The 23,235-nt window shown below is 41.4% G+C and overlaps 1 protein-coding gene across 4 annotated transcripts in view; it reads left to right on the forward strand.

The window, feature by feature from the left end:
• The window catches only part of LOC145994793 (ras-GEF domain-containing family member 1B), an 802,930-nt gene that overhangs the window by 472,988 nt on the left and 306,707 nt on the right, over positions 1 to 23,235 (forward strand). The window contains exon 1 of one of the 4 annotated variants that reach the window (XM_083131082.1): positions 2,393 to 3,168. The exons of the other annotated variants lie outside the window; for them this stretch is intronic. Within the exon in view, the coding sequence (XP_082987208.1) occupies positions 3,088 to 3,168 (81 nt within the window). The 5' untranslated portion in view covers positions 2,393 to 3,087. Of the gene's footprint in view, positions 1 to 2,392; positions 3,169 to 23,235 lie in introns of those variants that run through there. 4 annotated transcript variants of the gene reach the window in all.

Genomic DNA, 23,235 nt, shown 5'->3' on the forward strand with positions numbered 1-23,235 from the left:
TTGTGAACTTAACGCAAAACATTTTCATGTTTTGTATTGAGAAGGAAAATAATGTTATCCTTTCGTGGTTTATAATTTGGAATTTATATTTCTTATAGTGTTGCCCACGGGACGAGACGGGACAGGCTTTTAAAAATTCGAGACGAGACGAGATTGACCATGTGTCATAAGACAAACGTATATTTTCGAGACGAGACAGCATTTCCACGAGACGAGACAGGCCAAAGTCTCGTCTCGTGGGCAACACTAATTTCTTAGGAAAGAAAATTAAATAATACAGATACGCGCGCAGGTTAATTTTGTAACTTACCTCTGAGTTTCCCCTGCAATGAGTTTGAAATAAGTTTGAAAGTTTTATTTCAGTAATTCTCTTTAATATCCGTTCCCGTTGACTTTCGATATTGTCGGTTTTAGCCCCTTTTCGTTCTTAGTTTCCAAGTTTCATATTGTCCTCCGATGGTCTAGTGTTTTCATTTTTTGTTATTACCCTTGAGTGGTTTGTTATATGTAGTTTTGGTGTTCTTCAACGATTTATTGTAGGAAATTTTGCTACCTTTCGATGGTTTGTTGTAGAGAATTTTGGTCCCATTCGATTGTTCCCTGAAGAGATTTTTAGTCCCTTTCGATGGTTCCTTGTAGGGATTTTTAGTCCCTTTCGGTGGTTCCTTGTAAGGATTTTTAGTCCCTTTTTAGGTGGTTCCTTGTAGGTATTTTTAGTCCCTTTTTAGGTGGTTCCTTGTAGGAATTTTTAATGTCTTTTTACTTCTCTATTCAGAGGCGGTATCTATTTTGTTTTTAGTATATTTTTGCTAATTTAGAAGATTACTGCTTATGACGGAGTTTATAGATTTTGCTTATACCTTTTTTTGTAACATATTCGATACCTTTATGACTGTTATGTGTCTGCTTTCTGAAAGCGTCACTGTAGAAACTGATCGATTGATACAGTTTCAATCCTGATCTTCCTGGTTGGAATAGAAACTCAGTGAAATGTCGAACAGCGATAGCTGAAAAATAAAGATAAGGGAATACTTTCTTCTGCTTCGAAATGATTTCTTCGACATTGTGTAGAGCTTAGTAGACCGTTAGGGGTAATTGAGAGTAAAATGTGGTTAGGCGATAGCCCTGTGATGCGGAACGAGGAAGCACTTGCGGTCTCTTCCCTCGCGGGCGTGGAATTCGATAGGTATGTGAAAATGCGTTCGTGAGTAAATATTGTAATAAAATGTAAAGGTTTTTGCATGTTTCTGCGCTGCTCTGATGCACCATGTTGGGATTTCTTTATTTTTTTTATAGGTCGTGCTATAGCAATCTGACGTTTTCATCTTCCTTGGTTGAATGCGAGTTAAACGTAGCGGTTCGGAGATGGCAATCAATCCGCATTGGTTTGCAGTGATGGTCCACTTTACACACATACTTGGGCGCACACAGCTCAAGTGTTGACGCAATCTAATTTGTTTTAATATCAATTAGCCAGGCAGTTGGTCTTCGTATAGGCTATCCATATCTGCTGGAAGCACACAGTGGTTCGGATTCCACTTTTAGGTCAGGTCCCGACTAACCTAACTGTGCATAAAGTGGACTTAAAAACAGCAACTAGATGGCAGAACGCGTTAGGTTGTCGTCTTTTGATCTCGCCACCGCAGTCCAGAATTTCGAGTCCCGGACAGGGCGTGGGTATTTTTTATTGATTTACTTTGTTTTGTGTCGCTTTTCTGTCACTTTTGATAATTGCGACAACGGGGATGAATGGTAGTAAGATGAGACGGTAAAAACGCAACTCGAGGCCCACATTGGATTGATTATATTGGCTGCAAGTCCAGCCGCCAGAGCCTCGTTAGTCTAAAAAATGCAGTCCAGGGTGTACGTGGAAGATAGGTTGACATTTGAGTATGAGGTTGACATCGTGCTCATCGTCGCGATTAGGCAAAAGTGGCAGAAAAGCGACGTAAAACACCACAAGCAAATGCTCGTAGCCGACACGAAACTCGGTGGTGTTATGTAAGAACGCTATCTACCTTTGGTGTAAGTACTCTGAGGGGGTTATAATTCTCTTTGGTTCAAGTTCTTTATTGCAAAATCCGAACATGCAAACTGTCGTCTGAAGGTTATAACGGAGGAGCATTGATGTATGCAGGAAACCATGCTAGTCCTCTTTTTTTTCTATTTTGTTCCTCCCCCTTCCCTTCCCCGTAGCGTGCAATGGTCAGCACACATCACGCCAGAGAACGTGCCCTCTGGCCTTATTAATGGTCGTTCAAAAGATCGTACCAGCAGATGAAACAAGCACCCGTGGAAGGGAAGGTGATTTCGTGATGGAAATGCTAAGTCGAGCACGGGTCGGATGATTTAGTGTGATTACTCCCTCTGACGGTGGGAGGAGGGGGGTTGTGGAGCTAAGGGGGTGTACCTCAGATACCCCACTGGCCCCTGCCTTCGTGTCCTCGACCTCCCCGTCCCATTCCCCGCCGGTCGGGTTCGAAGTCGTGAGAACAACCTTCCCCAGGTATGCTCCTCCTGTGCGCAGGCGCGCGGGAGTTCTTTCTTGGGCAACATCGTGCCTGCATCCATCAAGGTTTTGTTGTCTTGCCGGCTAACTTTGGCACGCGGCGAGGCAGGAATTTCTTTCAGTGGTTCAGTGGTGCGCTATTGTTGAACTACTACAGAAGCAGTGTTCTTGCGATTGGCGATCGTCACGCTTACGTTGTTTTGATGCGCTGCGGGTGGCAGGCCCACGTTGTTCTTGGAAGCTGTTGTGAAAGTCTTCAGTATTGTTGGAAGCACCGTGTCGATCAAGGGATTGCTGCTACTTCGTAGCTTTTGGAGCCAAAAGTGTTTTGATGCTGCTGGTGCACCGTGACAATGGTCCCCAAGTATCTACATTGTGCTGAAACGGGATATACCACAGTTCTTACCACCAGTTCTCTCCCCCGTTTCCACTAAGTGATATCTCAGTTTTGTTGCAATTCTACTTGCAAGACGCGTGTGTGTTGTGCATGTGGGTGTATTTTCACGGATGTGCCACATGTGGTAGACCAAGGTGAAGTTCATTCTGTGGAAATTACTTCTGAAGATCAACCCTTTGCTATGCTGCCCAACGAATACCAAGGCACCTTGTTCCATGCCGATCCCCGATGCTTCATTTGTCATCGTTTTTCTATTCTTCAGGTAAGGGTTGTTTTTGCTCTTTTATAATTTTTGAAATGTCTCAGCGATGCTTTGCAAAATCAATAACTTAGCAGTACAAATCGTATTGTCATCCCCCCTTTTTTTTTAGCGTGGTATCTACGACTGCGCCATTTACGACATGTCATGTACTGGTTTTCACCCCCAATCCATTGACTTTCGCTGCGTCATATTCCTCGAAAATCCTTGAAAATGAGTGATTGAACTTTTGGCCAATATTGAGACGTTCGGAAGAACCAAGTAAAATATGTGTAGGTCAAGTTGTCTATGGTGAATTTAAACGTACTAAGTGATTAGGGTTTGCCCTTGACAGAAACCGCTAACAAATCATGGGCATCTGGAAGGGGAAGGGGCACCTCCCCTTTTGGAAAAAAGATTTGTCAGGAGGAAATTTAATATTTCATATACGTAACTTCATTTGAATGGCAAGACATTATAATAATTGATATAAAGATCTGTGAAGTTTCAAGTAACATTGAGATTCCAGGATTTCAATTTGGTTCAGCCTTTTTTGAGTTTTTGCTTAGAGCCCACTTTATGTGTATACTCGCGTACTTTCGACGTGGCCCTTTGCCACGTCTTGTACGCTCGCATCCCTGACCTTGGGCCACGTTATGGGCGTAATCATATTATAGATGGGGTAAAATGTCTGCATGTTGTATTGGAATTGGATGAAAGGGAACAAGCGTATAAGTTCGCTAATTTGAAACGTTTAGAAAATAACTTTATGTGTGTATGGGCTCTAATATGGCACAAATATTCAAAGTATTATTGTCTATTTTCTTAATAATAAACTGAGTAAGTAATAACCGTATCAAGATTATTAGCTGGATGTCTTGCATAAACGAATACAAAAGCGACACTAAATTGGAAATGCAATATTTACGGCTTTTGTCATTTTCACATTTTTAAATGTAATTGGAAAATTATTGTTTTCCTTTATTTCCCTCAAATTCCTACCTTGCCTCTGTAATTAATTCTGACGCTTGAATTTTGAAATACGAAAAGTCTCGCATAATTCACTTACAGTATTTTTCGGGGTGATAATAAACTTTCTTTAAGTTCCTTAGCAACATCCGTTTCCATGGTGAACAACAAGCACCGCAAACTCTTTAAATAATTGTTTGCTATTATACCTCTAAACATTTAATTAAAACAAGGACGATGTAAATATTTTCGCACTGAGTTTACTAATATACCTATGCGTAATTGTATGTGGGGTGAAACTCCTTATGCAGTAGAGGTCACCCTTGTTTGAAATACCTTTTCTAACCAGGAGTTGATTCATCTCTTATTGATCTGTGAGAAATATAATGTATCTCGACAATTAAGAATTGAAGGAAACAATGTGTGCAAAAGAAATGCCCGTGGCAACGGTTGCTAAGGACGTGAGAAAAGGGCATTTTCACCCTTAAGGAAAGGCCGATTGAGAGATTTTTGAATTTTCTCGGCTTTTTGGGACGATTTCATGGGGGGTCGTAATCGGGCGTTTTTCGCCTCCGGGGCTTCCTTCATGGAGAACATTTATGTCAGTGAGTGAGTGGTGGGATTGGGGCTATATATATATTGGATATGTTAAACGGAACTGGACTTCCAGATTTAAGTGGGATCCAGGACACTATGTGCCTCCTTACAAGGCGATGACGTTACCACTACGCCATCGGAGAAGCTCTGCGGTCTTTTTGGGGGGTTATTTTGGAAGTTCTTTCTTGGAAATATCCTGTGGATAGCTCTGTACACACTGAATAATCTTACATTTGCTAGTTTTCAATATACCTATTTCGGGGAATGTGAAAACTTAATTTTGTAATTTTACCCCAACAGGTTTCTAGGTGCTTAGCTATCGGAGTATGAGTCATGTTCGAAATGCCATGTGATAATCCTAGAGTTTACTATTACTTCAGCTTTTAAAACATCCTCAAGCTTTTAATAGTTTCTGAAATAGTTCAGAATTATCCGGCCTGCTAATTGCCAGATTGAACATTGTCGATACCTGTGTGTTTAATTGTTGTGATCAGAGGATCTTATCGGTGATAGGGATTTTGCTTAAAATTTTAGACCGGGTCCCTATAAGCGTCGGGTTCCCGGGTAAGAAAATAGTTTGCGCTCGTGTCTTTGGTGCCAGTGCTTCCGGGTTCAGTCCCCGGAAGTTCCAGCCTCCAGTCTGGAAAGTCAAAACAACAACGGCGATTGGATTTGCTTGGCAGCCCTCTGCCCTCAAAGGGATGCGTGCCAAGAAGTTTTCCCAATAAGTCTACTTGCACAAAGTAAATGTTTAATACTGCTTTCCCAAAGTTTACTGACAACTTAACAAGGACAGTGCCAAAGCCTGTGTGTGTTGTGTTAGAAGTTCTACGCTGTCTACTATCCCGTTTTATCCTTAGAACTATATGGATGATTCACTCCCTGAAACTGATCCCGATTCCAAAACCAACACTCCCTTTGGAAGGTTAGTCTATTTACCCTTTGTTTTGAGGACTGGGAGACCTCAGTTCCAGCGCTGACAATGAAGAGGGCAAAGCGCCAGACACGAGACATCCCGCAGATGTTTTATTTGGCATCTCCAGGAATTGAACTGTGAAGACGTAGAAATAGGTTTGATGACCTTTAGATATAAAGGAGCACATCTGCTTATTCTGAGCTCTGACTCATCTCCTCCGCTGCTATGTCAAGGTTCCCAATACGAAGTCGTCTGCTGATTCATTAAGGTTGTTTAGCTTTCTGCCACCTCTCCAGGTGAGGGGAAACATGAAGAAGTAAGCGAAGACGATTAATTTAGGGCTTTTTCCGTGAACGTTTCTCTGCAACCCTCCATGATCATACTTTTCAACTGCGCACAATTTTGTCTTGGACTTTCATGCAATTTCTTTTGTCCATTCCCTTGTAAAAATAGTCTTATCCTGGTTCGAGTCCTAGTCTAGGCATGACATTTTCCTGCTTGAGTGTCCTTCATCAATATTATCTGATCCATTCAGCCTAAAGTGTCACTTAAGTGACATAAATGCGACGAAATTATGTTCATTAATTGCTTGGATAACACGATCATAATAAATTTGGAAGTCCATCAATTGGTGATCTAGTCAGTAGAGCGTCTCACAGCCAGTCGGTAGGTTATCTATCTGAACGAACACGTTCATTCTTGAGTTGAACTGTGGCATAGCTAATGCATGCGAGTTCGTCAATACATTTTGAAAGTATTTTTCTGTCAGTGGAAGCAATCTTCTGTTCAGAATACTTTCCAATTTCTGCTAGAACAAATGTGTATATATGCATGTCGGAAAGCTACTGGATCTGCATCATTATCAAACCCAGGTTTGATTCCCAGGGTGCGTGATCTAAGGTAGGATTTTTCCGGCCATGTTCTGGGGCTCACCCAGCCTCAAATCGACCCTGGGAGGAGGGGGCGGTTAAGGCGGGCGGACCGTGGTGCTGATCACACCGTCCAAAATAGCCGAGATCGAGAATATGTGGTGCCTTATCCCCACAACCCCTAAATGTACCTTCAAGGCACGGTGCTACGTGCACGTACCTTATTAATGTTTCTGTACATTAGAAAGATTCTGTAGAAGATCAGATTTTTTTTGGCATTCTTTTTGCATGTAGCGTAGCGCACGCAGGATTTCTTTTCTGGAGGAGGGAGCCTGGAATTTTATACACGGATATCACATAGCTACGTTCTGTTGGGGGGGGGGGGGGGCGGAGGTGCACACATTAAAGTTTTAACCCATGTTTTGAAAGTTGTTCCAAGACAAAGATGGTAATCAGAAGCCATTTGGCCTCTTCCCAGAGTTCTTTACGGCTTGCATGTACATATTTTGATTTTCTCCAAATTTCGAAGAGTACTCCTCATGCGTACGCCAGTGCATGTAGTAATTTTACCCACTTATACTCGGCCGAATCAAAAAGTAAGTTACACCCTACCGGTGTTTCTGTACTAACAGAGATAAAATAATCACTCTTGGTGGCAACACTGTCTGGAATGTTTTCTTCACACACAAGAAGCAGCCGTGCTTCAGCTGGTTTAGTATGCGAGTAGTCACAGTGTGAGTATGGCCCGTCGTATTGAGGTGGCTTCCAACATTCATGTGCGCTCCGTCGTCCGATTTTTGTGAACACGAAGGCATAATCAGAGTGAAATCTATCGCCAAATTGTCGAGGTGTATGGTGAGAATGCAATATCACACCCCATGATCAGGAAATGGTGCCAGATGTTCGAAGAGGATATAACGAACGTGAAAGACGAACAGTGTGTTGGGCAGCCTGCAACGGTGAACAATATCGACAAAACGGAGCATGTGAATGCAATCATCCTTGCCAACCGCCACGTGAAAATTAAAAGAGATTGCAAGTGAACTGAACATATCCTACGATAGTGTGTCTATGCTGATTCATCACCAGTTGGGTGTATCGTAAACTGTGCTCTCACTGGGTGCCGCGATTGTTGACCAATGAACACAAGAGCCAACTCAATTGAAATTGGACGCAATTTTTACACACAAGAAATAAAAAAAAAACTGATGACACGATTCAAAAAGTGTTTAGAATACTTTGGTGACTGTCGAAAAAAAAAAGTTAAATGATCATGCATTTTTGTGCAATAATTATTTTCTTTCTGATGTGTGTTTTTTTTTACAGGGGGGTGTAACTTACTTTTTGATTCACCCACGTATGTTAGTCACGACGATAATGATGCAGATCCAGTAGTATTCTGAACAGAAGATTGCTTCCACTGACAGAAAAATACTTTCAAAATGTATTGACGAACTCCCATGCATTAGCTATGCCACAGTTCAACTCAAGAATGAACGTGTTCGTTCTGGTAGATGACGTCAAAGATGTGTGCCAAAAGCTTCATTTAGTCAATCATTTTTCCATCTTCCGATTTTTATAGTTCACTTTACACTCATGATAAAGGGGGGGGGGGATGTAAGAAAAGACGAAGAAGAAAAGTGATGAATATTTCAACAGAAATTAAAATAATTCAGATTTTCTTCTGCGCACCCATGACCACATATATTCTAAAATAAAATTATAATGACGTATCCTAGCTTATTATGCACGACGTCAGTTTGGTATGTATTTTGGGTTACACCTGTAAAGGATACGTATTGATTCGAATTCGAAGTGTTATGTAACGCACCGAGTACTCCATTTGCTCGTGGCTGCACTAGTTTAATGGAGGCACACTGAACAATGGAAGTACGGATCGCCGTTCTGGTACTGAATTCCTTTTGAAGTTTCCGCCATGAACTAATGATCACAGAACTCACGATTCATTAAATCCTGCGCACCATCATCTGCATGCCCGATTGGAAGTTCTGAGCCGGCTGAATGGGTTTGCATGAATTTGAATCTGACCGAGAGATATGGGTGGATGGAATTACCACCTAGTACAAAATCTCTAATATTGAATTACGCATCGTCTATGTTAAGCAGACGGGCTCAAGAAAGCCGTGACTGACTACCTCTTCTGGCTGGACTGAAGCCATCAATTCTTGCACTATCAAATGATTTTTGAACAACGCGATCAATAATAAGTTTCAAGGAGGTGACGTCATGCGAATTAGCGATATGTGTCCTTGTAGAACGAACATTCAACGGACATTGTACGGCTTGTATTTAACTTTTGTGAATTGAGTGAGATCATTGCATCCAATACATTATAGAGTCGTTAAATTATAAGACATCAAACATATTTCATAGTACCAAAGAAATAATTGCTTGCAAGGAACCACACACCTTCCCTCTGTCCCGGTAATCTCCGGGGGAAGCGAACGAACAAGTCTTCTGCGCTAATGGGACTCGAGAGGGCTCGACCAATGAACGTCTATAAGGGAAAGTGAGTGCATGGAGGAGAAAACGCGGCTGTAGCTACCAGCCGTTTGCATCAGCGTTCACTGCTTTGTTCCACCCACTCGCTTTCTCCCCTTCTCTATCATTATGCGCGGGTTTTGATACCCGGTGGAGGCACATGGCACAGTGGTTCGGGTCCACTTTAAGCTGTAGGTCCAGTCCCCATTAGCCTTTCTGTGCATAAAGTGGACTTAAAACAACAATTCAATTCAACCGTTTTGCGCAGCCTTACTCCACAGATTCTCGAGACATAGTGTAGAATCTTGGCAATGCTTAGTAGAATGTCTTATTGTACAGTCAACGGCAAACGTTGCTCTTCACTATCGTCATTCTTTTATTATTCCACTTCCTGCGCTGTTTTAATGGAATTTTGTAGATGCGAAGCAGATGTTGACGTTTTTATTTCAATACATAATGATCACATGGTGAAAATAGGACATTGAAAACGGTAATGGACAATTTGCCTAATATTACTTTTGCTGCTCGGTGTACGGAACACCACCATGCTGTATTTCGACATTTCCTTGAATGCAACTTGAATTCAAAGGTAGCATTTAAGAATTCTTGTTCAGGAACAGTTCTTACACTCTGAGCAGTTGGTATAAAAATCGATTGAACAGAACATTTATTGCTGTTCTGTGCTGAGAAGAAAATGTTTGCTCCGAGACAAAAGACAGAAATGACCAGGATGTGTATCTAAAGAAAATGTGTAAAACAAATTTCCGCCCTTGCACACAAGCTGTTGCACAACATGACATCTACAGTTTATCCATACGACCAATGCTTCTACAATAGGTAAACGGGACGTTTCGATTTCGATGTCCGGGTTCGAGTCCCGATCTGAGATGTGTGTCCTTTTCTGAGCTCCCTTCACCAACAGAAGCAACAAATGGTGCCGAAAGGCGACACAAAATAAGCGAAATAGAAAAACAACAACTAGATTAGTTTTAATTTCATTTTGTGTGTACAATTCGCTTTTTCGTCCGACAGTACAATGTCTTATTGTCGATACACGAGCAAACTAGACAAGTCTCCTTCGACAAGTTGACAGAGGTGCAAAACGAAATGGAAACGAACAATCACACATCCCTCAGTTGAAGAACAAGTGACTACCAGTAAACCATGCAATCGTGGAGGTAGCCATGTGATGCCCCGGAAATGGCGTTGGCGAAACCAGTTTGCACAATTCATGATTGTGATGGGTTGATATCGAGTGTTCGTGTCAACATGGGCACATGTCCCTTGTGTAGGACGGCAGGCCATAGCTGGGGTTCGTCCCAGAGGGCGGAGAAGCCAGATTTGCTGGCGGTTGGAATTAGCACTTAAGCCGCCCTCCACCCCCGGGAGCTTTAGCCCATTTGATTGGAGATTTGGGTCTTATGCGGGGAGAGTCGCGGTGATATTTCAGCCAACAATGCGAAGCTCTGCATTTTAATTAGTCGAGCATTTTTGTCATTAAGGCCGCGGAGATAAATTATTTTACCCCCTCTTCCTCTCCCGCAGAATTGCAACGCTCCACGTTTCGTCCACTCTTAATTTGGTTTTCCTTATTTTGCGTGACTTTTTCCTCTCCCTAACCTTAATCTTGACGATGAGGATGAATGATGATTAGACTGAACTTGCATAAAGAAGCAGCATCAATGTTCAGACCGAGTCTCGAGCACAGAACCTTCGTTAGTTAGAGTTGCGTAATCTGAGGGTTCACACTTCGATTTCAGTGGGGTCATTATTGATCCCTTATTCAGTTCGTGATAGTCTTTGAGCATAAAATAAACTATAAGGGAGGGGACTCCGGCCTAATCTACATAGGCTAAAACTCTTAAATTACGTTCTATTTAGTTTCCCTACATCGGACGTCAGTGAAAGAAAATAATTTTTCATTGAAAAGAGATAGCCTCTTCAGTTGAGGCACATTGCACAGTGGTTCATATTTCCCTTTAATCTGTAGGTCCAGTCCCCATTAACCTATCTGATCGTAAATTGGATTCAAAAGAAACTTTTTTTGAACATGGAAATTAATGTACTTTTCTGATGGCAACCCATTTTACAGCAAAGTAGTGTGAGGTTGCATAAATTCAAGGGATAAAGATTGGAAATCTCATAATATATCGTTATTTTATGTCGTCCATTTATATCGTTGAATGACTATAATGACCGTTAACACCCCCCCCTTACAAGGAGGCATTTAAACCGTGTACATCGTAGGTTTGTTCGTTCGTACGATGAACTTGTTCAAATGTTCACTGTCCGAAGTTGTTCAATTAGGGAGGACATGTGTTACACAATATCCGTGTGAAGGCAGGGAGAGGACAATAAATTTTGCTCAATTAAGTCCCACTGGGGTTAGTCCCTCCGGCGTTAATTCAAGCGGGAATTCTTCAATAAAAGAATGACTGGCTATTTACTTCATACGTTCTATTTGAGTCGTCAGTTCACTTTTCTTGGGGACAATTTACCATTTTGTTAGTGTCGTTATTAAGATTTCTTAGTGGGTATGGCCGTAAATGGGGTTATTGTTTTTAGTGAAAAGTTTGTTGTTAAGGTCACTTTTGTGCTCAGATATGTTATTCAGGCTTCCGAACTAGGGATGGCCATATTTTACAGAAAAAATTAAAATCTAAAAATAGCTTTTTTGAAAACGAAAAAGGAAGTATGAAATATTTTTCGATAAATGAGAAAAAAGGAAAACTTTTTCGAAAAACGAAAAGCTAAATGTTTTCTTCGAAAAACTAAAAATAGAAAAATTTTGCTTTCGAAAATCGATTTTTTTCTTCGAAAATTACCACAAACCACTGTGCATTTCGCCTCCATTGAGTATCGAACCCCGGGCTCCCTTGATTACAAGATAACATTCTTCGAGAGCAACGTATTATCCCACTCCAGCACATTTTAGCAGTTACACTGGCCTCGATACAGTTTTCCTGGATGCATCGCAACTGTGTCGTCAGGAACACTAGTGATTTTCTATTGTGACACTATGGAGCCACTGCATTATATCTTACGTCACCCAATTAATTTTCTTCTTCCTGGTTCCATGTCTCCTGTCGCCAACACAACAAGAAACCGAACACCAACGCTGCACAACTTGCTCTTGAATTTCAAGCGCCACCAATCCCAGGGACCGCTGGAAGCAAGTTCGAGGAATATAAATTGAGTTGTCAGCGACAACCTTCCAGCAGGTTTCACGTTTCTCCATCACTTCATGCTCTACCGGCGTGCATCACGGATAGGAAACCACCGGTGCAGGCGGTGGTTGGTTCTGTGGTTATTTCGTGGGACTGAGGCCGTAGTTCTCTCACTTCCTTCTTTTATCTAGTCGAATTTCTGAAATTACAGTTGAAACACTGCTAAACTTTTCACACGCATTTCTCTGTTTCATATGCCGCAATTTTATTCCTGAAATGAATCCACGAAGCTCTTTTGATTTACTTCTGTGGTAAACTTTATGACGTCAGGACTGCAGAGCTGACGGTACCTCGACATGTATCAGCCTCGTTCGACACAACACCAAGGCTACCTGTTAAACATCGAGACGGGAGCGAGACAGACCTCTGGAAAATTGAGACGAGATTTAATATCACAATTCTGCCTCATTCCGGATTAGTATACTCTTACTTCCAATATTCGAAAATTTTCCCTAAACCAAAATTACGACTTAATCAGACCATGTTCGTATATTATGTACCATGCTTCCATTGGATAGTTCAATATGCGACTTATTCAGACATATAAAGCAGGCATTCATTTGATTGACTAATTGAATCTTAGCATGGTTATAATAAGAATAGTATAAAGGACTAGACAAAGGATAATGTCCAATTAACATTTCATGCTAATGTAGAACCAATGTCACTAACATTCCGAGAACTATTTGATTGGATTTAGTTAAATTTGGCTAGTCGCGACGGTGAGGATGAGTGATGAAATTGATGAAGGGACAATCACAAAGAACACTCATGACAAGTCCAGGATTCGAATCCAGAACCCTTATCATCGAGGCACGCTGGGTAACTACTTCGCCACGGATATCGGCAGCATTCATTTTATTATTTATAGGTTACTGCGCAACTTATTCAGACATATGAAGCCGATATACATTGGATTATACGTATATGGATTACTGTTCAACTTTTTCAGACATATAAAGAAGATATCAGTGTCATTATTCGTAGATCATTGCACAACTTATTCAGGCATACATAATACAGGTATTTATTTCATTGTTCAGATATTATTATGCGTCTTAATCAGATATATAAAGCGAGTGTCTTATTTGATTAAGACCGGTCCTAAATGTTCTTCATGGTTCGAACATAGAACCCCAGGTTTCGTAGCGCGCTAAAATTCAACCTCGGAATCTGGTTCAATAAAAATAATTATTATATAAAGAAACCAGTGATGAGGAGAAAAACTAAGAACCAAGCATTGGTAGCCTTTATCAGGCTAATATTCAACCTCTCCTCTCGTGAAGAAATACACGTATAGGCTCGGAATGGCCATCCACCGTCCAAGGGTACCCACTGCGGAAAATTACACAATAGATATTCGTGTTGCTACGCTCCAAAACGTAATTGTAATGAAATTACGATGATTTTCTTATTCTCGCAGGTACGCCGAAAGCGATCCTGCCGTGTTATTTTGTGCAGAGTTCGCATTTTTATCTGGGAATCTTTCGCGCGTTCGCGGTCACGATCACAACGCTGATTGCCATGTGCACGCCGCCGTATGGAATTCCGCGGTGAGTCTAACGTGTAATCTTCAAGATTCTCACATGCAGAAAAACCTCTTAAAGGTCTATGGCCATCGTGTTCACGAACATCGGCGTTTAGTTATAGGAAACCACGTACGAGAACGCTGAGTTGCAATATGGAATCGAGTGTGTCTCGAAATATACAGTAGTTTGACAACATATGCAGATGACACAGCATAAACTTTCAGAGCGTACAGAGAGGTCATTTGGTTCAACATATTTCCTAAATAACGTCCTTCTGTTTTCTGACCTCTTGTGTTCGTCCTCTCATCAATTTCATGTCTTCATCTTCTTATCGTTGCGACTTGTCTGGTGATTCAGAAAGCGACATAAACACAGAAAAAAATATACAAAGAAAAAATTACCTAAACATATGAATAAAATTATCTGTGTAATAAATAGTTGCATCTATCGAAGTTCCAGAGTTTTATTCTCGATCTGGGCATGGGTGGTGTTCAGAAGTTCTACCTCTCTTCCACGTAGTACACACTGGACAAACTAGGCCCTGGCGCCTGAACCTGTAGCCAGGATAAACCTCTGTAGGAATTCTGTTATATTGTTCCAATGTGTTTGTAATTGTCCTTTCATCAATCTCATCGTATCACCATTTATCCTCATAGTCGCGATTAGCCAAAAGTGACAGAAAATCGACATAATTGAATCAATCAATGAATCAATGTTCATCAATTCTCTTGAATCATTTTCCCATCCTCATCGTCAGAATTAGCCATAGTTGCAGAAAAGCGGTGCTAAATAACAAAAACACAAATGCGAACAACCGCATTGGTAGCATCGTTGCCTTGTAATCTAGGAGTTCCTGGTTCGATACCGGATCGAGGCACATGGCGGTTCGGATCCCACTTTAAACTGTATAGGTTCAGTCCCGATTAGCCTATCTGCGCATGACAGTGAACTTTTTTTTTTTAAAAAATGAAACTAGTACAAACAAGTTGTTGCACAATAGACAATAATATACACGATTGATGGTAGACTTTTAAACGCTCATCAGACTTTGGTTTCGATAATGAATGTAGCAAAGTGGGTATCGGTAATGAGAGAGAGAGAGGGGGGGGGGGAGCTTGTTAAATGATGCTGACTGGGTGTTTTTCTCCTCTCTCCCTCACTCATTTTCCGTCGAATCTACCAGATTTCCAAACGTATCCCCTCCCCCTATCTGCTATTGAAAGCTGGTTTATTACAGGCATCGTTTCCTCCCCCCTCACACTGTAAAAAAAATTGGCTGACGTTCGCTGAAATTCTGATTGGGACTTAATTTGGAAAACAAATGGCCGATTTCGCGTCCGGGCTCATTGTTATTCAGCTCATCAGCGATCACTTGTACAGAGTAGGGGCGAGGGCGAGTGAGATTGGTATCACTTGTTACCGAATAGCGCGGCCGCAATATGCGGGACTCGCATTTCCAGCTCTCCGGCGCAGGGATCAGGAAACGTGCCGAGTTGTAACACGACACTGCAAAAAATGAGCATCCACCTTTTTTGTCCTTTTTTTCGGGGCTTGAAACGAGCAGGGAACTGCTCCAAATGCAATTCTCGTTCACTTTTTTTTCTTCCAATGTGCTTTTCAATGCTGGTTTGGTTATTCTCAATGCGCACCCCGAGGGTGTTTCGGAAAGTAAGGTGACTTTTCCTTTCAAGGAGCTTGTGTGAATGTTCGTGATCAAGAGAACTGTCTCAATAGGCAGGAAAATTCGCTTCAGACGGTCACAAGTATTTTTTTCCATTAATTTTAACCTTAAAGGAGTACCACTATCATTCAGGGTTGTTTATGGTCCAGGAATTTTAAATAAGTTCAATTCCGGTCCAGGAGAGAAAATAAACATTCGTAAATTGGTTCTGTATCGTAAGGAACCTTTTTATCCGAAAAGTGTTTGAATTCGGTCCAGGAACCTTCTCCAGGACGAATTTGAATACGGTCCAGGAACATTTTTTCCGGATCAGTTTAAATAGGGTCCAAGTTCCGTATTGAAATGATACAATAAGCAACTTGGACCGAATTGAAATTGTGCGCGAAAATAGGTTCCGGTACTGCAGCGCAACCCAATAGGACCTTTCCTACAATTTATGGGTTCCTGGAGTTGTAACAACCCTGCTATCATTAAATGTATACAGGCTTAATATGCATATTGTGGTGTAATTTGATATGTGTTCGTTATCTACAGTATCCTTTTATGCTGACTATTGAAAGAGAAAAAAAAGGTTCTCACTGAACTGGAAAACCCAGGAAAAATCAAGTCAGAAATTGTAGAGAAGTAAGAAAATTCCATAAAAAATTTCAAAATCCTGGCAATGTAAAGTAATAATCAATATTATTGCTTTACACGTGTGATGAATATGAATATTTCATGTGTTATGATACACTAACATACTACTATATGTGTTTCGTTTGTAAAAAGGATATCGTGTAATTGTCATAATGAAAATGCAAAAATGTGGCCTTGATAGCGTTGGTGATGTTCATTTGCAGTTCAAAAATTTAATGTTTTATACATCGTCATAACTTATGCTACAATCATAAATAAAAGTGAGGTTATTAGAATGCCAAACTATATATGCATATTATAATATATTCTTACAGAATCGCGTCCCCTGCGAAAGTATGTGCTTTTTGTATTAATAGTTAATGAAGGGAATGATCTGCGAACAAAATACGCATAAAAGTCTAGTGTGACGGAACAGGTTACATTTGGATAATTTACTATTTCAGCTCGTCGATCGAAATTACAGGCAGAGCAAGTTTTTGGTTGTAAATTCTGGCTAATACTAACTTGACCAACACACATGGTCTTACTGTTGAGGACTCCATAACACACACGATACGTGACGAGAGAGCCACGCCACGCAAATTGGAGCGGAAGCGAAGAGAACTTCTCGCCTACTGAATTCCCAAGACCTCTCCACTCTGCTCCAGTGGGCGTCGAGTGTACGAAATAATACAAATGCTAATGTCTTACGCAGAATTCGAACCCAAATCCAACGGATTACCCAGCGAATCAGCGGAAATGCTGTTACCCACCTACGATCATTAATCCTTATCTAGCGTCCCCAGTTTACCAGATTTTGTGTCTTGTATTCCTATGGAAACGAGAATCAATTTAGCAGATCTCAGCATGACCATTGATTAATCATGCTGTAACAGCAATATGAGGGCGGTCAGAACTTGCTGTGACGCAGATATTGGAATTGCCACAAAAAAGGTACAATAATTAGGAAGTGGTACTTTAATTCCAGAATATTAGTTGCTACATAACCACATGAAAAATAATGAAAATAGCGGACCGCAAATTGAGGTGGTCAAATGGTTTTGATAGATTGTTGAACCAAATGATCTCATGGGCAAAGCGCACAAAATTACAAGTAAATACAGCAAGTGAAACGTGGCTGTGAGATCTAAGGCGTCAGGCTTTGGGCTCCAAGTACGGGACGCGCGCAGGTTCAAGTCTCCTTGGAGAAGCGTAACAACTTTTCCTGAGATTTCGGCCTGTGTATGGGACCGGTGGCCATCCACCTTCGTGGGGAAATTGAGGAGCCACGGATGAGAAGCGTAACCCGGCCATAGAAAATCTACAACAACGACCGGGGCTTCGTCGTGCTCATCACACTTCCCCCCCGTAACTGGTTGGATGGTCTTTGGTGGGAGTTCTTCACAAAACAGAATGTCAAGATAGCCAAGAAATCAACACATAGGTCAAGAAAAATCAAGAATTTTTGAAATTTTTTACAGTATAGTGAATTTACATTGTTATATACCTGTACTGGGATTTGATAAAATTGAATATTTGGAAATCTGAAATTGTATTGAGTTGTGTATTAGAATTACTAACGGTGGCAGATCAGGTTGTGGGAGTAAACGTACAGTCTCGCTATCGAAGATTCTTGGTTAGAGTCCCTAGGCTTTTTTTAAAGAAGGTATTGACCCGACGTGTCCACTTTTCACAAGAAAAACAAAAATGTGAGAAGGTTAGGCAGATGAGGTTAGATGTTCCTTAGCGTTTGTGACGTCACAGGCCGAAGAGCAGGCTTAACCAAGCGGCTGGTCTTGTGTGCGGTACACAAGGATTAGGTATTTCTAACCACCGTGGGCGCTATCCATAAACGCTTTCATCCCTACTTTATCGTGACCATTTTTTAGTTACCCTTGCATTATTAATTTCCTTTGATCTTCTGTGTCATCTAATATTAATGGAGACTTGGGTAACCTGATAATCCGATAAGCGGTGCGAGTTTTCATTAGCCGTTAGTTTCCTCCTCCAGACCATCATCTGCGGAGAACATAGAGATGAAATCTCCAAGATGATGAATTCTCCTCTTGTTCTACCATCCGCAACACCATCACGCTCACCTTCCACTTTATCCTCAAAAACAAGGAACCCAATTTTCCTTAAATATTTAACAGTGCTAAAGAAGAAGGCGGGCGACAGAAAGGAACGTTGGGGGTGGAGAAAAAGAATGAGGAGCTTCACAATTACAAAGTTGGAAGCTAATTTCGCCACTAATTAGATCGGTGGAGAAGGAGTGTATCCCCGCCCGAAAATGAAGCGCTGGAACAAGTTTCTTCCTCAATTGAGGCTTCCTACCCCCCTTTAACCCCCCCCCCCCTCAGCCAGCGCCTTTTCGCCATCAAAAGCAGGCAGCGGGATGTGAAATATACGCGCGACGGCCGTACTCATTAACTTTTAAGCGGCGTACCTTCTATTGTTATTAAGGGAAGTGTGGACCTCTCTGTTAAAGCTCAGCGTTTTTTCGCCTCTGTCCAGTGGACGATTTGTTAAGTGTTGGTCTCCAGTTTGCTCTCGCCCGTTGTGTTCTCGGGAAGGTCACCGGGTGGCTTAAGATGTTTCTTTCGGTTGTTTTTTTTCGTTTTTTTTCGTTTTTTTTTTTTGGCACGCACTGTATCGTTTTAGTGCTCCCATGATGTTTTTAATCAGACCTCCTCCCCCCACGTCTTTGGCCGGCGGACAGTATCAGGTTGTGGAGCTCGCAAAGGGAAGGTCGCGGGTTCAAGCTCTTGGCATTCTTAAGTCTCGATATAGATCATCTCACTCTACAGCGTGTCCCAAAATGATTATCTGCGTTTCAAATGGTTGGTATATTGCTACAGACGAAGGTGAATGTTTATATCGTACATGTACGATAAGAAAGACTGTAGAAGTTTGCTACCCTATCATTTGTTTCCCATTAGTCACAGCGGCGTAGGTGCATTACAAGATGGTGACTCCCGTGCAGAAGTCCTTTTGTGTCATTGAATTTGCAAGGCGTGGTTCTGCTGTTTCAGTTCAGCGAGCTTTTCGACGGTGATTTGGAAGTGATTCTTCATCCGATAACATTCGTCGATGGTATAATAAGTTGCTAACAAGTGGATGTGTCTGCAAAGGGAAAAAAGTTCTGGACGTCCAAGTGTGTTCAACAAAAGCGTCGACAAACAATGGACTACCGGATGGATGTGTCGTGTCACGAAAGGTGCTCACATTGAACATTTATAACGTACACTATGTAAACTTGTTGAGTGCTGTATTTGAAACCCATGTCATGGATGTAATGGCGTAATACATCATTGGAACATTAACTACGCCGTTGTTAGCGCATCTTGCTACAAAGGCCGAGGTACTAGGTTCGAATTATGAGTAATGCATACATGTGCATACCATGCATTTGATCTATTAAAAAATACTTAATTTGATCAAGATAGAATATAGGAATACATCTATAAAATTAGGGCTTTCCCGATGGCGTAGTGTCAACGCCGTCGATTTGTAAACAAGGAGGGCCTCCCCGTGGCGCAGCGGGAGCGTCTTCGCCTTGTAATCAAGGGGCCTCAGGTTCGAAAGCCGGTGGATCAGATCCCACTTTAAACTGTAGGCCCAGTCCAAATCAACCCTACTGTGCATAATGTGGACTTGAAACACCAAACCAATCAATGTAAACAAGGAATCAAATTCGAAACCCGGTGGTTTGGATCCTACATCAAACTGTAGGTCCAGTCCAGATTATCCTCTCTGAGCACATTACGTCATCGGAGAGGGCTGGAAGGAGATCTTTTCTATTTTCTATGAAATTGATAATCTGTTTCGTGAAAGCTCAGTTCGCTACCACCGTCGTGTAGTAATGACTTTACCGGAAGCACAATTAGCAATAATGAGTGTTTGATATTGTTGCTGTATTTGATTCTCGCTTTGTTCTTCACTATTTACGTTTTTGCTAATAAATGTATATGCATGTATACATGAGCCTACTCTATGCACAGAAAGACTAATCGGAAGTTGTCCTAGAGTTTAAAGCTGGACCCAAATCACCATGTGCATCCGTCGAGAATCGAACCCGGTACCCCTTGATTTCCAAGGCGATAGCATTACCAACATGCTATCGGGGAGATCCTACATGTATGTATGTTTAAATGCAAGGATGTGAATATAAATAATCTTCCACTTTATATGTGGGCATTCGGGCACCATTTTGACACTCATACGAATTAATGGGCTTTGCCAACATGCTCATAAATATTGTCCAAGCAACCACCCCTTTCATGCACACACATTTCGTAGCTTGAGCATATTGGCTTCGCGTGGACACGGACTCATTCCCAAATGAGAAAGCTGCCGTAACAATCTCGCCTTTTTTTTTTTTTTTTTTTTTTTTTTTACCAGTGCGAAACATTATGGTGTAATTAATTTATTGCCTGCCCGGAAGTATGTCTGCAACGCCTTGTCAAACCTAGTTGGGTTAATCAACACTCGTACGTGGCTGGGCTGATCGCAGGGAGGTCCTCGCAATTAATTTTGCAGATGGAAGACAACCACATCCATAAGGGTCTTTGCAACTTTTATATTGCTGTCGAGATTATGAAAGGCGTGGGAAGGGAGAAATTATATTTCAACTTTTTCTCAAAACCTTACTCTCATATGTATGCTGCCGTCTTTTTATTGCAGTATCTCTTTATTTCTTCTTTAATCTTCCTAAAAGGAATTTCGTGGATCTGCATCTTCGTATATGTCATAGGAGAAGGGCTATAGGAAACTGCAAATGCATTGAGATATAGAAGCCTGACATTTTGGATGCTTGAAAAGAATGATAATTATCTTTGGACTAAAATTGGCGACAATTTTTAACTTGGTCTTAATCGAGCTTTCACAGCAAACTCTAGCAGATTCATGTTAATGTGTCACAATAATAGGAAGTGAAAGGTAATTAAATGCTTTTAAGCTACAATAGAAAATTAAAACCTTTTCTTAATTTAACATCACTTTGGTAAAAATACCAAAATGACTTATCTTTTATAAGCTTTATGAATAGGCCTTGGTTTCAGCTACAAAGTCCTTTGTCATGCATAGTGGTTCATACCGAACCAAGTCCAAAGTTCGTTATTTTGTGAATTTCCTGGGGTGTAAGGGGTGATTTTCCACGTAGTACACCCAATTGTCAACCTCACTTCCACGTTAATACACCCTGGACTGCGTTTTGCAGACGAACGAGGCCCTGGCGACTGGCACTCTGGCCAGTATAATTTTGTGTGTGTTGTCCTGTTTTTTTGTCCTTGTGTGTGCTGAGGGCCCTTTACAGCCTCAGCTTTTAACGTAAGTCAGAACATTTTAAGCTTTTAAGATTTTACTTATGCAACGTTAGAGTTGTTCTTTGTAAAGAAAAGGGGCTGGACCCCGTATAATGTGACGGGTGCAAAATAGCCTAAGTGCTGACGCACCCAAAATTTTAACATCAAATCAAATCAATTTTGTGAATTTCCGTAAATTGAATGTTCTTTCAATGTCCCCCAATTGTTTTTATGGGCTACCGTAAGTCTCTCAATGTACTTAAGACACAATATTAAACATATGAAGGGTAAGGGGAAAAGAGAAGGAATGTCACAAAAATGCTTTTTCGAGAAAACGGCGTTTTAATGTTGGGACATTCCTTGTTCTTTCCCAGTTCGCCAATCCTTTTGCCGCATGAATATTTTGATGTCTCGGCACGTATGGAATACTCGGTTATGTAGTACCCAGAGCCACCAACAGAACGAGCACAGCTCCCGAAAATGCGCAAAAATGGACATTCATCTTTTTTCCTCTTACCCTTATATGATTATCCATTCATATGATTATCCACAATTCTTAATTCGTATATAATTGCTACATATATATAAGTATCCTAAAGTATATTACATGTAGCCTATACTACATGTAATTTTATGGGCTTCTTGGCGCAGTGGTATCGTCGTCGTCTTGTAATCAAGGGGTCCCGGATTCGATACCCGGTGGAGGACATAGTGGTTTGGATCCCACTTTAAACTGTAGGTCCAGTCCGGATTAGCCATACTGTGCATAAAGTGGACTTAAAACACCAAATCAATCAATCAATTTATGGGATTTTAACTTTTTCGACCATCTTCCCCTAGTAAGACTTGTTTTTGTTAGAATAGCAAAATCGTTAACATGAAGAGAACATACTTGCTGGAAATCCATTACTCCCATTTTATAATCATTTACTTGAAATAGAGATCTGTGACGGCGAATAGGGAGGCGAGGGGGGCAGTAGTCCCTACTTTTTCCCACAAAGGGAAATATACCGTCTTTGCCCCCCCCCCCCCCTCCGCCCCCGGTTTTGGAACCCAATCGCTGCCACCGATACAGATCATCTTACAATTATGTATCTCATTGTTATACTTTCTGCCATTTTCGCGACGATGAACATAAGTGCTGATATGATTAAATTTATGAAGGTATACTCGCAAAGAACCCATGCTGGGATTCGAACCTGGAACCCCTGCCATCTATTCTGTACTATTTGGCAACGTTGTCACCAAAAGTATCCCGGTGTACTCTAAAATCAGAACAGTGTTTAGAAGAAATTCGAGAGGGAGGTATTTCTCCCCTCTGTGTGTGTACATTTTCTTACTACCCGCATCCAACACGTTGTTACCAAACACTACAATGCGGTCGTGTCATTCTTAGCTTAGAAAAGCCAAATAAAAATTACGCAATGCAAATTGCCTCTTGAGGCAGAGCAGCCAGTCATGAAACACTGCGCTCTTCTCGGTTGTGTAGTGGCCCCTGGGGACTTGCATAACTTAGCCCCAACAACAACAGAGGAGTCGTTTACACATTATGAGAGGTACACGATGTTGTCAGGCGAAGTACCGTTCTTTGCCTTTCGGCTGCTACGGCAATTACCGAGAAAAAGCGAATCCACCGAAAGGGTAGCCCCTGGGCAGTGTTGCCAATGTCGGTGCAGTAATTATCACCAAATCAACCGTCGGAAGGTAACCAGCCACCTCTTAAATTTTCGGAAATGATTCGGTTTCTGTAGTGATACAAGGCGACGTTGTACTACAGGGAAACGTTCGCAGTACATTGACAACTTTTTTTACTAACGTTTTGCTCCGTGAGGCCTTGTTTCAACGCTATGAGCCATCGAAAGGGGCATTTTCAAGCCTGTATG

This window comes from Lepisma saccharinum, chromosome 11 (assembly GCF_977018435.1).
Source record: "Lepisma saccharinum chromosome 11, izLepSacc3.1, whole genome shotgun sequence".
Lineage (NCBI taxonomy): Eukaryota > Metazoa > Arthropoda > Insecta > Zygentoma > Lepismatidae > Lepisma > Lepisma saccharinum.